The sequence below is a fragment of the Eubalaena glacialis genome, chromosome 16 (genome assembly GCF_028564815.1).
Source record: "Eubalaena glacialis isolate mEubGla1 chromosome 16, mEubGla1.1.hap2.+ XY, whole genome shotgun sequence".
In the NCBI taxonomy this organism is placed as follows: Eukaryota; Metazoa; Chordata; class Mammalia; order Artiodactyla; family Balaenidae; genus Eubalaena; species Eubalaena glacialis.
Window position 1 is genome coordinate 2,019,239 of NC_083731.1, and position 13,926 is coordinate 2,033,164.

The 13,926-nt window shown below is 52.5% G+C and overlaps 1 protein-coding gene across 5 annotated transcripts in view; it reads right to left on the reverse strand.

The window, feature by feature from the left end:
• Positions 1 to 13,926, reverse strand: part of ARHGEF7 (Rho guanine nucleotide exchange factor 7) — a 125,309-nt gene that overhangs the window by 65,410 nt on the left and 45,973 nt on the right. For 4 of the 5 annotated variants that reach the window (XM_061171056.1, XM_061171051.1, XM_061171052.1 and 1 more), the window contains exons 3-4: positions 4,959 to 5,043; positions 1,501 to 1,631 (exon numbers count right to left, since the gene is read on the reverse strand). In XM_061171056.1, coding sequence (XP_061027039.1) covers positions 1,501 to 1,631; positions 4,959 to 5,043 — 216 coding nt within the window. Of the gene's footprint in view, positions 1 to 1,500; positions 1,632 to 4,958; positions 5,044 to 7,015; positions 7,052 to 13,926 lie in introns of those variants that run through there. The other variant, XM_061171053.1, reaches the window with a different exon arrangement.

Here is a 13,926-nt window from a genome sequence, read left to right on the forward strand (position 1 = left end):
CAGCAACATTCATCACAACAGAACATTTAACTTTATTTTACTAAAATTATTCCTTTGCAATCCATTCCTCATTTACTCAAAAACAAAACAAACAAAAAAACCGACGACAACTGCCACAAGTGAATGGGTCGGACAGCAAATATTTCTTTGTGCAAACCTTGCTGATTTTTCTTGCATTTTCCTTGTGTATTTCATAAAGCTAATTGAAACTATTTTTCAAGCGGTCTGGGCATCTTCCCTTGCTTTGGACCACAGAGCTCCCAATGGGACCCTCTAAATCCGTCCAGCCTCACGGGGTGGCCGTGCGGGTCACACGAGTCAGTCCAGGTGAGACACCGAACCAGCCAGAGCACAGAGGAAAAACGCTCAAGGCGTGTTGTGTTGTTCACAAGGCCTGAAACAGGGCAATGGGACTTCTCAGAGAGGAAGAACAGTCACAGACACACAGCAGGGAGAGTCCGTTTGAGTTCAAAAAGTTCAAGAACACATAAAAATTATATCCCTTCTACAGCTCTCCGTTTTTACCGCTGCTTCGTGACCAAACTCAAATTAACTTCTCTCTACAACACACAGCTCCAACGAGGTTAACTTCCATTTCCGAGGATCACACCAGCTTACTGGGCAATATTCCCTTGCGGTAAAGTGGAGAGCGGTGGTCTCTGAAGACTCCAGGAGGGTCGGTTCTCTTCAGACTCACAGGACGAGATCACTGATTCTCTAACATACAATAATTTACTAAAGTGTCGCATGAAGTGAAGTCACAGCACCGGCTGATCGAGCTGAGGACCAGGCCGCCATCCGGTCCAGAGCGGGCTCGGCTGTCCGTCAGGCGGACACTCGCCCCGGCTGGTGGATGGGGCGGCCTCTCCCCACGGTCCCTGCTCGGCCCTGTACTTCACCTTCCCAGGTCCTCATTTCCACGCCTGTGCTCGCAGCCCGTCTCCTGACGATTTACAAATGGGTTTTCCTCACTTTCCAGGAGGACTGTTCATCTCAGGTGGCTTCCCCACCTCAGCAGCACCGTTATAAGGGAGCCCCTCCACAAGCCGCACCCTGACTCAGTAGGGCGCTGTCACGTTTTCATAAAGAGAAAAAACCCCTCTAGGTTCTTCGGCTTTCAGCCATTTTCTTCATCATCTAAGTACTAGATATGGATTTCTTATTCCCAAACTTCTGTACCTTTGTGCACAGTAGGTAAGAAAATACGATGCAAGTGACCAGGAAAACATTTTAAAGCTCACATCCCTCCAGATAAACAGATCTATATCTTAAAATAGAGTGCCCCAAATACACAGATTTCTTAGAAGCTGCCATGAAGCGTGACACGCGGATAATCTGGTGATGGGCAAACGCCAGGCCCGAGAACAGGAGCGACGGCAGCAAAGGCAGACCGCCCTCTGGCTGAGCAACTCCCCGGAGGCCCGTGTGTCCTTCCAGACACGCTGCACACGCCCGGCTCCCAACACACTCCCATTCCCAGGGACCAACTCTCACACTTACCAAACTCCGATACTGGCCCTGGAACAGTTTTGAAGTCCGACCGTGCGAAGGCTGGGGTCCCAGGGAGTCGAAAGACTTGATCCGGTGAGAGGAGGGCCGGGCACACACGGAGTCACTTCCCAGGCCGATGTCTGCAAGGTCGTCACAGGGGAGAGAGCGAGCTGAGTCCCCTGACACTGCGCCCACACCCCGCACCGGGCTCCGAGGGTCGGGGGGCCGCCCGCGCAGGAGACCAGGAGCAGAGCCCCCGCCACGGGACCGAACGACCGCACGCGCCCCAGGCACCTTCCCGGGAATTAAGTGAACATAACTATTTAGCAGTCCTTCTCTTGCTAAGTTCCGAGTTTACAACGTGTTTCGTAACTGTTTTCATACTTTCCCCTCACCTGGAAACAAGAAGCCTCTCACACTCGACTCCTGAGCAGAGCACCACCCAGACTCCCCCTGCGTGCCCAGCGCACGCCCGCTCCTCCAGGATCACTCTTTGCGCAGTGAGCGCGCCGCAAGCGCGATCGTGCCAGAGACGGAAAAGACCCTCTTACTTGAAACAAACAGACCCCCCTGGCACTTTCCGGCCAGAAAGGCCCTTCTGAGGATGATGCCCTCGGCACGACGGCAGGTACGCTTCACTCACCTCACAAGGCTATGAAAGGACCAGAGACCACACAGCACTAAAGGCTCAGATCTCTCTCTGGAGTCGCTGCAGGAACACACCCCACTCAGGCCACCAGCACGTAAATGTCAGCAGCCCACTTCGCAGAAGCGATGTGATTTTTTTAAAATGAGGCCACGAGAGCGTTTTCTAGGGAAATCACTGTTTTGAGATGCACGCGCCTAGCAATTTCCTAGAGCTATGTGGGGGGCCTTCTATAAAAATGTCCTGAAACTGGGGGTCTCCAGGTCCTCTTTCTCTGGCAGATCCCTTTGGATTGGCTTACACAGCGTCTTATGAAATTCTGAATTAGATACCAACAGCTGAAAGTCTGGGGACTTCCCAGGGAAACCGGCACTTCCAGCTGTTCTTGAAGCACCGGCGCTCTGGCGCCTCTGGCTCTGCGCTCCCTGACTGACCCACAGCTGAGCAGGGCGCACGCGGGCAGAGCAACCGCTGCCCTCTGCCCCCCTCGCTCCTCCATGCTGCCTGCCGGGCTCCACGGACCTGGTGTCCGGGACCCCTGCCCTGAAACCACCTTGACGTCTCAGTGTGGAAGCCCCTCCAATTCTCAGGCCCTGCTCAGCACTGGCAGTAAGGGCCAGCGTCTGCTCCCGCCGTGTGGCAGAGGCCTGGCAACTGCGGGCACAAACAGCGCCCAGAGGACAGGCGTGAAGAAGCTGCCCAGTGGCTGCCTGCCGTACCCAGGGAGTGTTTAGGGTCCCTTCCTTCCCCACCTCCCATCTCTCCTCCGTCCAAGTAAAAGGCAAGTATTCCTCCACACGCCTGGAGAACACAAAGGGTCTCCCTCAAGTGCCGGAAGCAGAGGAAAGACGGTGACGGGCTTCGCCAACAATGACCGTGGAGTCAGCAGGTGCACCTGTCTTACACTTGTGTCAGCCCCTACAGCCGACGGCTGAAAAGGCACCGTCACCTCCTTCACGCTGACTTCAGAAACACAAATGAAGAGCGGTAGCCAACAAATACAGAAGCAAAAAGTTCTCTTCATCTGAGAAGGCTCAGTCCTCTTGTTTAAAAGCTGAAGAGAAAAGCTCCAGGTTTATTTCAGAACTTCCAAACAGGGCTTTGTAAAGAACAGCGCTACGTGCTCTGCGTCCAGGGTATAGCCAATGATGTCAAGAACATACGAGAAACACTTCTGCACCAGATGGGGGTGGGAATGACGGTAACACGTGCCCGGAAGGTACAGCTCCCGGCCTGTGTCCACGCTTTCCATGGCCCGCGGGGCTCCGCCTTGATCACCGAGGGTCTCGCGGCCCGGTGGACGGAGCGAAGCCGCCCTCGTCACTCCCCCTCACCTTCCGACCCCCCCGAACTTACACACCCAGGGCGAGAGCAAACCTGCCGTCTCCCGCCCGCGGCCTCACACGTGGGGACCGCGTCCGCCAAAGCCGCTCTCGCCCCAGCTGCCAGAGAGCGAGCTCAGCGGAGGGCAGCGCGTGTCAAACTGTGGCCCAGACGCCGGCAAAGTGCTGCAGGCGGGCCGGGGAGGGGCCCGCGCTGCACCCGCCGCCTGCACGCGCCCTTCCCCTGTGGAGCCCAGTCATCGACTGCCAACGCTTCGACCGTGGCGGGCTGGCTCTTTTATTATCTGTCTGCTCACGTTAGGTCTATCACTGCTCCACGGAGGGACCGAGGAGGCAGCACAAGCTTGACAAAACGCCACAAGCCTCCTGTCTGGAGGGTGCGATGGCTGCATGTACTTATGTCCGCCTTGATGCCCCCCACTTCTCCGCCCCCTCTCGCCCTCCTCCTGGACTTGGACCCTCACGCTTTCCTACACTTGCTCACCGGGGTCCTAATTTAGCGTGTCCCCAGGTGCTGTCACCTCAACAGCCCAAGACATTCTCAACTTCAAGCCCGAAGTCAAGCTATGAAAAGGGAAGCCCTGCCCGGGACGGCGGGCAGCACAGGCTGCTCTGGGCGCACGTCCCCAAGCGCGGGCAGCGGGGCAGCGCCCAGACAGCCCTCCCAGCAAACGAGTGGCGTGAGGGGCCCCAGAGGCGGTTCCTGCAGCCCCGAGCGTTCCGACCCCATCCCTTCCCCACACGGTGAGGAAGGGTCAGGGCGAAATGAAAGGAGACCCTGACAAGAGAAACTTACTTCTTCTGATGAAAAGAGACGAATCAAAGGTTAACTGCCCCTCCCAGTGATCTGAAACTACAGTCCGTAAAGGTAAGTTGAAAACAAAAATGACTTTAAAACAAAAGAGGCTCTAAGCCCTTCCGGTGCCTCAGGAAGCCTCCAGGCCCGAGCTAGCCCCACAGGAGCGCATACAGACCCCGCTGTCCTCTCCGCGGTCGGGGAGCCCACCTCTCCCTAGAGGTGCGACTGGGGCTCGAACCCGCAGCCCCCAGAGCCCAGGTGCCCTCATCACCCTCAGGAAACCTGGTCCAGGTAGGTGTTTACTGTAGAGGCCAGCTCACTGGCCGCACCTCAAAAACAGGCACTAGATCCGCTCACTAGATCTGAGCTTTAATCAGCATGAACTTAATAAAACTCCAGAGCAAGATGCTTCAAGCTCCAGGACAGCCCATGAGTAGCCCCTGCGAACGAGGCACCCCCCCTCTGCTGTACTCTTCCCTCTGCCCACAGGAAGGGAAGCACTGATGTCTACCAGGACCTAAAGAGGGAGACTCTGCTCGCAGCACAAGTGACAACCAAGAATTTAATGCAATCCTTTTTTAAATTCAATAACGTTCATTCTGCCTCACTAACACAAAAGCAACAGGTTTTTGCCCCTTTTTTCTTCTCCTCCCCTCAAGTTCCGTAAAAAGAGACTTACCTGCTGTTACTTTATTTAGAGTCACTAAGGAGCTGAGGACCTTGTTGAAATTCTGCCCCTGATACAAATCGTTTGCATCAAATGTCTGAAAGGGAAAAGTGAACAAGCAGAATTAGCACAGTCTGGTGCTGGGCAGGCCTGCGCAGCAAGAGGGAGACAGGAGGCTTCGCAGGTGAGACCCCAGCGAGGCGGCACACCTGGGAGCTCGGCTTCCGGTCGGAGCGGGAGGCCAAGCCAGATTCCCTTACTGAGGCCGCTCTGGGCCTGAGTCCAGCTTCCTAACCACCACGTCCCCACCCTGCCACACCCTGCTTCATAACCTGGGGCGCTGCTGGCACTCCGTGAAGGCTCCTCTCCTTAGACTGAGGCTGAGGCCTCAGGGCAGGCCTACTACAGACTTCCTCTCCTGGCCACAGCCGATGCCAAAACCAACAGCAGCAAAAGGGAAACGCAGACATCAGAGAGGACACGAGAGGGAAGGAAGGGAAGGCAGGAGAGGCCGACTCCAGAAGAGGGGGGGCGGGGACACCGCCACCCTCCGGGCAGAGCAGGAGGCCAGACCAGGACCGTCTAGTCTGCATCGCTGCAATCTCAGCCGCCTAGAGACTGGGGACGCGCCCAAGCTAGTCCCCTCCCCGCCCACCCTCCAACACCCAAGAGCTGAAAGATGCTGCGCATCAGGCTGCCTAGACACAGCACGGCTGATCCACGATGTGTGCGCAAACACGCGCGCTACAACAAACACGTCTCATTCCCAAACACTGTCTGAAGACCACATACACCTTCTGATCACTGAATAACTCCTTCCCTCCCCCCAAAAATTTAACAGTCAAATCATCCACAGCTCTGTGCCAGAAAAATTATGAAAAAAATTCTTTGAGATGCAATTAACAGAAAGATGTGTTTAGATGCCCAAATGAAAACTGTGTTAACATTCTTCAAAGGTTCTCTCACTGGGGCAAAAATGAACTATGGTGACCAGTCATCCCAGGAATGACTTCCTCTGCAGGTCGCCTGTCACCTCTCCCCCGATTCGGCGGTTCCTCTATCTCACACCCTGCCAGGAACCCCCGCTTCTCCTCTTCCTGCCTCTCCCACCCCCTGCACAGCTAATTCTTACTCATCCGGCTCCCGCCAGCCTCACCCCCCCCACTAGACTCAGCAGGGCCCAGCCAGGCTCCCGGCACATTCATTGCCACAATCTTACAGTCTATGTGTGCACGCTGCCCTAGACCGTGAAATCTACATAAGCAGACCTCACAACACCCAACATCCAGAAAATGGCCAGCACACAGTAAAAACGCAAATGTTTGCTGAATGGGTAACAAGGCACCAATCCACCCAGCCACCCACCCCGTAGCACTGAATGTCACTGTGGGACAGACACATAAAGAGCAGCTGAGAAGAGCCATTCCAAATCTAAATAACCACTGCTGTCTTCCACAGAAGTCTTCAGTCTTAATTTCTGAGATGAGTAAAAATCATCATGAGGTATGTCTATTTAAACATGAACAAGAGAGACACAAATCCAGAAATTGAAAAACCACCTCCAGGAAGGAGGCCATCAAATCCAAGTCAAGAGAGGAGCTGCAAACACAGAGCTGGGAAGGGAGCCGTAAACACAGACACCCAAGCCCTCTGTGGATGTCACTCATGCATTTCTCATCTGATGGAGCAAAGAATAAAACAATTCATGATGCCAGATCCTGCCTGTAAAAAAGAGCATCCCCTTAGAACAGTCTTTAGAATCACCTTATAGTACAGACTTTAACTCATTTGTTCTGATATCTATTATTTAAAAAGAAATTCCAAGTCAAATGAGAGCATGATCTAGGCTGATATATCCAGCTACATTTTGTAATGGGTTGGTTGCATTTTTTAACAAAAGTATGACCCTCAATAGGCCTCAGCTTCCTTCTATGCAGGACATAAAAGTGCCTTCTCTCATAAAAGGTAGGAGCAGATGATCTCAGCTCTCAAGTTCTAATTCTAGAGCTTGGAAAATTCAAATTGTGGTATTCTGCAAAAAAGAAATATACATAAAAACATCTACTAACCTTCATCGTGGTGAGGCAGAGAGTCACAAAACCCAGAAAAACAGGATGTTGAAAACTGAAGTTTCCTGTTATTCCAGAACTATATATCTTTCTTACTTGGATACCAGGAAGCGTCTGGTTGGCTGAAACGGCCCACCAATGGGCTCCAAAGTGACATCAGAACTTAAGTGAATTCACACACACACCACATTTCTTAACAGGAAGCTACACAATGAGATGAGACAAACGCTTGCCACTGAGAGGGAAAAAATGCACATTCTGAGTCAATAAAATGTTTTGACTAAGGTGCTTCTCTAGAGAAAGAAAACCGACTACTTCCTGAAATAGAAATCTATTCAACAAAAAGCAAAAACAGAAAAATCTTAGGGTACAGAGAAAGTCTGTACTGTGGGAATAGAGGAAAGTCTCATTAATACGGCACACAGTTACCCCGGGGCGCTCATGCTTAGGAGATAAGCCTGCCCCCCCCGTGGACCTGCCATGCGGGCTGAGGGCACACACGCCCACCCTCCACGCCCCTCGGGTCCACGCTCCGCCTTTCCTCAGGGGGTTCTCAGGAGGGGCCGCACGTTAGGATCTCCCAGGACCTTAGAAAACCAAGACACTCAAGCCACATCCCAGACTAATTATCAACAAATTAGAATCTCCAAGGAAGGGACCCCGAATCAGAATGTGAACACTTGCCAGGTGATTCCATGCAGCCAAGGGTGAGAAGCACCTCCCTGGAGAGAGAGGGAAGGTGTCAGGAACCCTCTCCCCAGGCAGGCTCACCCCCCTCGCACCCATGACCATCCCTTATAAGCACAGAGAAGAGGGAACACATACCCCAAAGATCTTGGAATCTACCCAACTGGGAACGTGTATTTCCGAAAACTCACCCTCACTTTTACATTTAAGTGAATTAAAGGTACAGTAGACTAATCCAATATTCTCAAACTTATCCTACCAGTTTTCTACCAAAAAAAACTCATAATATTAAATGTACTAGTTTAGTTCATTTTTAATATCTTACTTTCAAAAAAAAAATACTATGTAATGAAATACAACAAATACCAAACCATGTGGAAACCAGGCTAGAAGGGACCCAGAATATTTAAAGTGGGACATAAAAATACTTTCTGAGAAGTGTCTGTCGTCACCCACAAAGGGGAGCGAGGTTGGGATGAGCTGGGAAGGAGGGAGACAGTCCTTCCGAGCTTGAAGGCTGCCCCCCCGTGGTTATGGCCCTACGCCGTGTACTGAAGCCCTCTGGGCCTCGGCTTCGCATCCATGAGACGGGAATGAGGAACAGACAAAGGCCTGAGGATGAGGATGAGGATGCCAGTGACAGGAGGCAGCACCGTGCCAATGCCCCATGAGTTCAAAAATGAGTGAAATTACAAATACTCAATCTTGTACACCAAACCTCAAGGTCTCCTGAAAAAACTGACCCACTGATAACTACGTTCTACCAAGGAAAATTCTCTTTTTCTATAATACAAACAACTACAAAACAAAACAAAGAAAGCTCCCTCAAGGTGGGGTGCTCAGGAACGGAGAAGAACACTCGAGAGCCTGTCCAGAGAATAGACCACACGGCTCCGCACACCGGCAGGTGCTGCCCTCCACGGGGCCCCCTGGCAGCGCCCCGGCTCGCGCTCGAGCGGGTGACCACCTCACTCGCCAGAACGCCGAGGCTCGCCGCAGAGCTCCGTGCACGCCAGGGCGGCGGCAGCTCCAGCACCGGCATCGCTCCGCATCTGTCCAGCAGAGGCCCAGGTCCTCAGAGCACCCAACGCTCTGACCACTGAGCCCCAGAAAGCACTGTCAGGGCCACACCACCTACAGGGCTAAGCCTGAACGTCAGGCACCTGGCCCAAACTCAACCTCCCAGCCTTCCCTTTTGCTAGCCCTCTAGATTATCCTATTTTCACATATTCCTTATTTCTACTTCATGTCACATTTCCCGATGTTCAGGTTCAGTTCCAGAACTAACACCTGAAATAAGGAGGACTCACCTGCACCTCAGCAGATGAGGCTGCATATATGTCGACCGCCACCAGCACCAAGCTGGCAGGGCGAGGCCATCAGGGTGGCCCACGCGCGTGGGCTGGAGCTCTCCAACGTGCAAACAAACCTCTAGCCAGAAAGAGGACGCCTGTGTTTTGGCAGAAAGAGCCACCGTGGTTTTCAGGGAAGCATCACCAATAATGTAAAATAAAGAGGTTTCCAAGGCACAAGAACTGATGCTGATCAATCCAGAGAGTTCACGTCCATCACACTATTTTCCAACTTCCTTTTTTTAATTCTTTTAAAATTTATTTATTTATCTATTTGTGGCTGCGTTGGGTCTTTGTTGCTGCGTGCGGGCTTTCTCTAGTTGCGGCGAGCAGGGGCTTCTCTTCGTTGCGGTACGCGGGCTTCTCATTGTGGTGGCTTCTCTTGTTGCAGAGCACGGGCTCTAGGCACGTGGGCTTCAGTAGTTGTGGCTCTCGGGCTGAGTAGTTGTGGCTCGCGGGCTCTAGAGCGCAGGCTCGGTAGTTGTGGCGCACGGGCTTAGTTGCTCCGTGGCACGTGGGATCTTCCCGGACCGGGGCTTGAACCCGTGACCCCTGCATTGGCAGGCGGATTCTCAACCACTGCACCCCCAGGGAAGTCCCCCAACTTCCTCTGTCTAACTCCAGGTCACCCCTAAAGAGGGGTGTGCGTCCCCACCCACTGCCACGCCTTCCCATGGGTTCCGGCCAATGAGCTGTGAGCACACGCACCCGCTCTGAGCAGGACAGTGCGTGCCAGGCCCCAAGCGAAGCTTTAGGAGCCTTCAGGCGTTTCAGCCAGCCTCCCCGGTCTTTTCCTTTAAGTGAGCATGGCAAGGCCCAAACTGGAGCTGCCCCACCAGCCTGGACCCGAGAATAAAGAGGACACTCAGATCAGAGCAACCCCGTATCCGCAGCCAACAAGACGGGCAGGATACACCTTCAGTGCTGTCAGCCGCGGAGACGAGGGGGCTGCTGGCTAACACAGCACCGCCCGACGAGAGCTGGCGACACGTCCACACCCCACACTCTCCCTAACTGAACTGGCTCCTGAAGGGGAGAGTACATCTCCAAACAACAAGCAGGAAAAAAACGGTATTAAAGTGAAGCAGTCAGCTCATGTAAAGTTGGACCGTTTTAACACTAAATGGTAAAAGTTAAAACCTCTTAGGCTGAGTCACAGAATTCCCTGTTATTCAAAATAAGACTGCTCCCAAAAAAGTACCTATCACTCCATAGCAAACAAAGTTCTTCCTTCCTTCCCAAATTCTAAAGATGGTCATCACATAACTGCTAAAGGCTGCTGCTTTACAGAAATCTCCAAGAAAAGACACAAGTGCCTCCGTGCTCGCCCTGAAAGGGCTCATTCTCGCTCAGAAGACTTCCTCTCCCCTCCCCGTTGATCAGCAACCTTGAGCAGGTGCCATAAGAGCCAGGAAGGAAGGCGGGGTCAGGAGATGGAGGGAGACCAGAGCACAGTGCCACCTGTAACCTCCAGGTCATCCCGTCCATATAACAAGTCACCCTAAAACTCAGAGGCCTAACCACAGGTGGTCTGGGTGTCAGGAGCTCAGAGCCACCTGGCGGGGACGTGGCTCAGTCTCCCACAGGGAGGCCCCAGGTGTCCACTGCCAGCCTGACAGCTCCCAGGGCTGAGGCTCTGGAACGGCGGCTCACCGCATGGCTGTGTCCTCACGGCACAGACAAGGCCCCAGAGACAGCGATGGGGCAGCGAGAGCAGGAGCGGAAAGGAAGCCCCGGGGCCTGCATCCCAGGAATGGCATGACCAGCGCTCCAGATTGTTCCACTAGAGGGAAGGGGCCACGCGCCAGCTTCAGGAGGGAGGCGTGGCCCTGCTGGGAAACCAGCCGCCTGCCCACCCACTACGGGAGTCCTGCTTCCTGCGCCACACTCTTCTCCCCAAATCCAGCTGCCACCCCTTCTAACTGGGCCCATCAGATGTCACAGCCACTCGGCAGAGCGCTGCCATTCCTGACAAAGAAGTGGGGCGGACCCCCGCCCCGGCACGGTAACAGGAGGATGACAAACACTTCCGTCTGAAAGGCTCCCCTAACCCCAGCATCAGTGAGCTGCTTCACCTTGGAGTCCAAATGCACAGATGGTACTGGAAATCAGCATTACCTTCCACATAATAAAACAGAAAAGCAAACTTCATTTCACAAAATAGAGTGTGTTATATACTGCACATAACAAAGATCTTGTTAGTCAGGAACCTTCCAACTGTAAACAAGTGAAACCCAACTCAAACTGGCTTAAACAAAAGAAGAAATTACTGGTTCTCACAACTAACAAGTCAAGAACGGCAAGAACCACAAGCACGGAAGTCGGAAGCTTCAGGCCATCTCCTGACTCGGCTTGCCTCTGCGTGGGCTGCAGTTTCAGGAACGTCCTGGCTCATGAGGTAACACGGCTGCCAGCAGCTCCAGGCCACAGCCAACAAGTCCACCACCTCCGCTGCACCTGGCTGGCCCTGCCTGAGTCACAGCCACATGGCCAGAGGCAGAGCAGCAAGGCGAGCTGGGCAAGGCGCAGGCGATAATGTGCAAAAGCCTCCTGGCAACCTGCACACGCATGCGACTTGCTGCAGGCAGGTAAGGCAACCCTGTGCAGCACCAGGACGGACCAACGGATCCAATAAAGGACGACACAGTAGTAATGAGCTGTTACCACCAGCGCCCCAGAGTCTCATCAGCAATCACAGCGACCTGGCTTTCACAGAACCCAGACATCACAACCACGACGGACTCTGACCCAGCGGGCCACGCTGATACAAACGCAAAAGTAGGTGACTCACCCCTAAATGATGTCACCACCAGCCAATGACACCCCTGGGTGTACCCAAAGAGAACATTCCAGGCAATGCGGAGAAGTCTTCCTTCCCCCACCCCAGTACTAATGGAGAGACCCCTCACGACGCAAGGCAGACCAACCAAGCACTTTCTCAGCTCACGCAGCCTTAATATTCCACATGCAGCCAGCCAGATCAGCTCCTCAGATGAGTTCATGAGGAAGCTATTTCTGACACAAGAAATTGTTACTTTGGGCACAGTTCTGGAGTGTGGTTCTCGAAGTTTAAAAATATAATCTTGTCCTATCACATTGTCAGATGGAATTTGTGATTTTAGAACAAGATGAGTAAAGACGAATCTTAAGTAAGTTGTGCTATTTAAGTTTAATGCAAATGGTCCACATTGTTGGGGATAGACATGTGGAAAACAGGGATCCAGCAGGGAATTCTCGCCTTCTTGGCTTCTGTAGATTTTGTACTTAATTCCACCTACTCCTACGCCCTAGGGATAAAATTAAAGTTTGACGACAGATTCTATCAATACACAGCACTTTCACCCAATGTGCCCCCCATTTCTTTTAGTTTAAAATGACAATTAAATCATATTCAATTTTGTGGATTCCACTGTATCAACACCAAAACACTAGGACAGGGAACGCTTATACAAGAAAAGAGATACCAAATATTTTAGGTAGTTTCCAGGAAGGGTTGGGGCGGAAGGGAGAACAAAGTCCTGAGAAGCGAGGCAAGATGACTGATGCAATGAAAGGGCTGCTACGTCTCCGTCCACCGTAAAGGAGCAATCATCCCAAACAGACATCACCAGGTGGGGAAGAAGAGGAGGAAGCATCCACTGAAGCATCCCCTGGGTGCTATGCTGCAGATTTCATGCCAATCTTAATTTACAAAGGGGACAAATGAGGCTCCAAAACACGGTATGGCAGGTTCCACAGGAGAGCAAAGAATTGAACCCGATCAGTCACTGCTGCTCCCCCTGCCACACACATGGGTCAGTGGGGCAGCAGCCATGGGCCCATGGGTCCCAGAGCCAGCTAGCACAGGCGCAGCACCCCATCAGCCCACCGTGGGCTCCTAGTCCGACTCCTAGGGACAGTGAGGCAGGCCTGCAGAGAACAGCCACACGGCCACCAGACAGAGAGGGTCTGGGCTGGTCACAACTACTCAGGCTGACAATTAGTTTAGGTGCTAACATCGAGAGCCAAAAGGGCAATGAGTACCTTGCATTAACTTTAATACTCAAAACAAGTAGTTATAAAACCCAAACTTTGAGAAACATTTCAAGACAGTAAACTGCACACATACATTACCTCCCATCCCTCCCAAGGTTCCACTGAAATAACAGAAAAGGCAGGCTTCAAAAAAAATAGTAATAAATGGGACTTCCCTGGTGGTCCAGTGGTTAAGAATTTGCATTCCAATGCAAGGGACATGGGTTCAATCCCTGGTCAGGGACCTAAGATCCCACGTGCCATGGGGCAACTAAGCCCGCGAGCCACAACTACTGAGCCCGCGTATTCTGGAGCCCACGAGCCACAACTGGAGAGAAGCCCGCCTGCCCGCATGCTGCAGCAGAAGATCCCGCATGCTGCAATGAAGATCCTGCGTGCCACAACTAAGACTCGACGCAGCCAAATAAATAAATAAACAAATAAAAAGAAAAATTTTAAAAATATATCTAGAATATAACCAAACATACTTTATTAAAAAAAAAAAAAAGTATCTGGGAGAGTGGAAAGCGAGTGTGTTAAGGAGTGTGGTCTGATGTAGTATGAATGCCCAACAGCACCTGAGGTTGGAGGGCAGGAATTTAACGTGAGACAAGTTGGCATGATTAAGTATTAAAAAAAAAAAAAAAAGTAATAAAGACTCCACTGCAGTGCTAAAGGGGGGAGCGGGGAGGCCATGAGCAGTCGAAGTGAGGCTCAGGGAATCCTTGAGGACAGGAAGTAGACGGGCTCTGCATGATCAAGGAGTGCTCTCAACAGCACCTGTGGGGAGCCTGGGGGAACAGTGCGGAGAGTCCTCCAGCACCAGGGCAGGAGAACAGCACCCAGTAAACCGCAGCA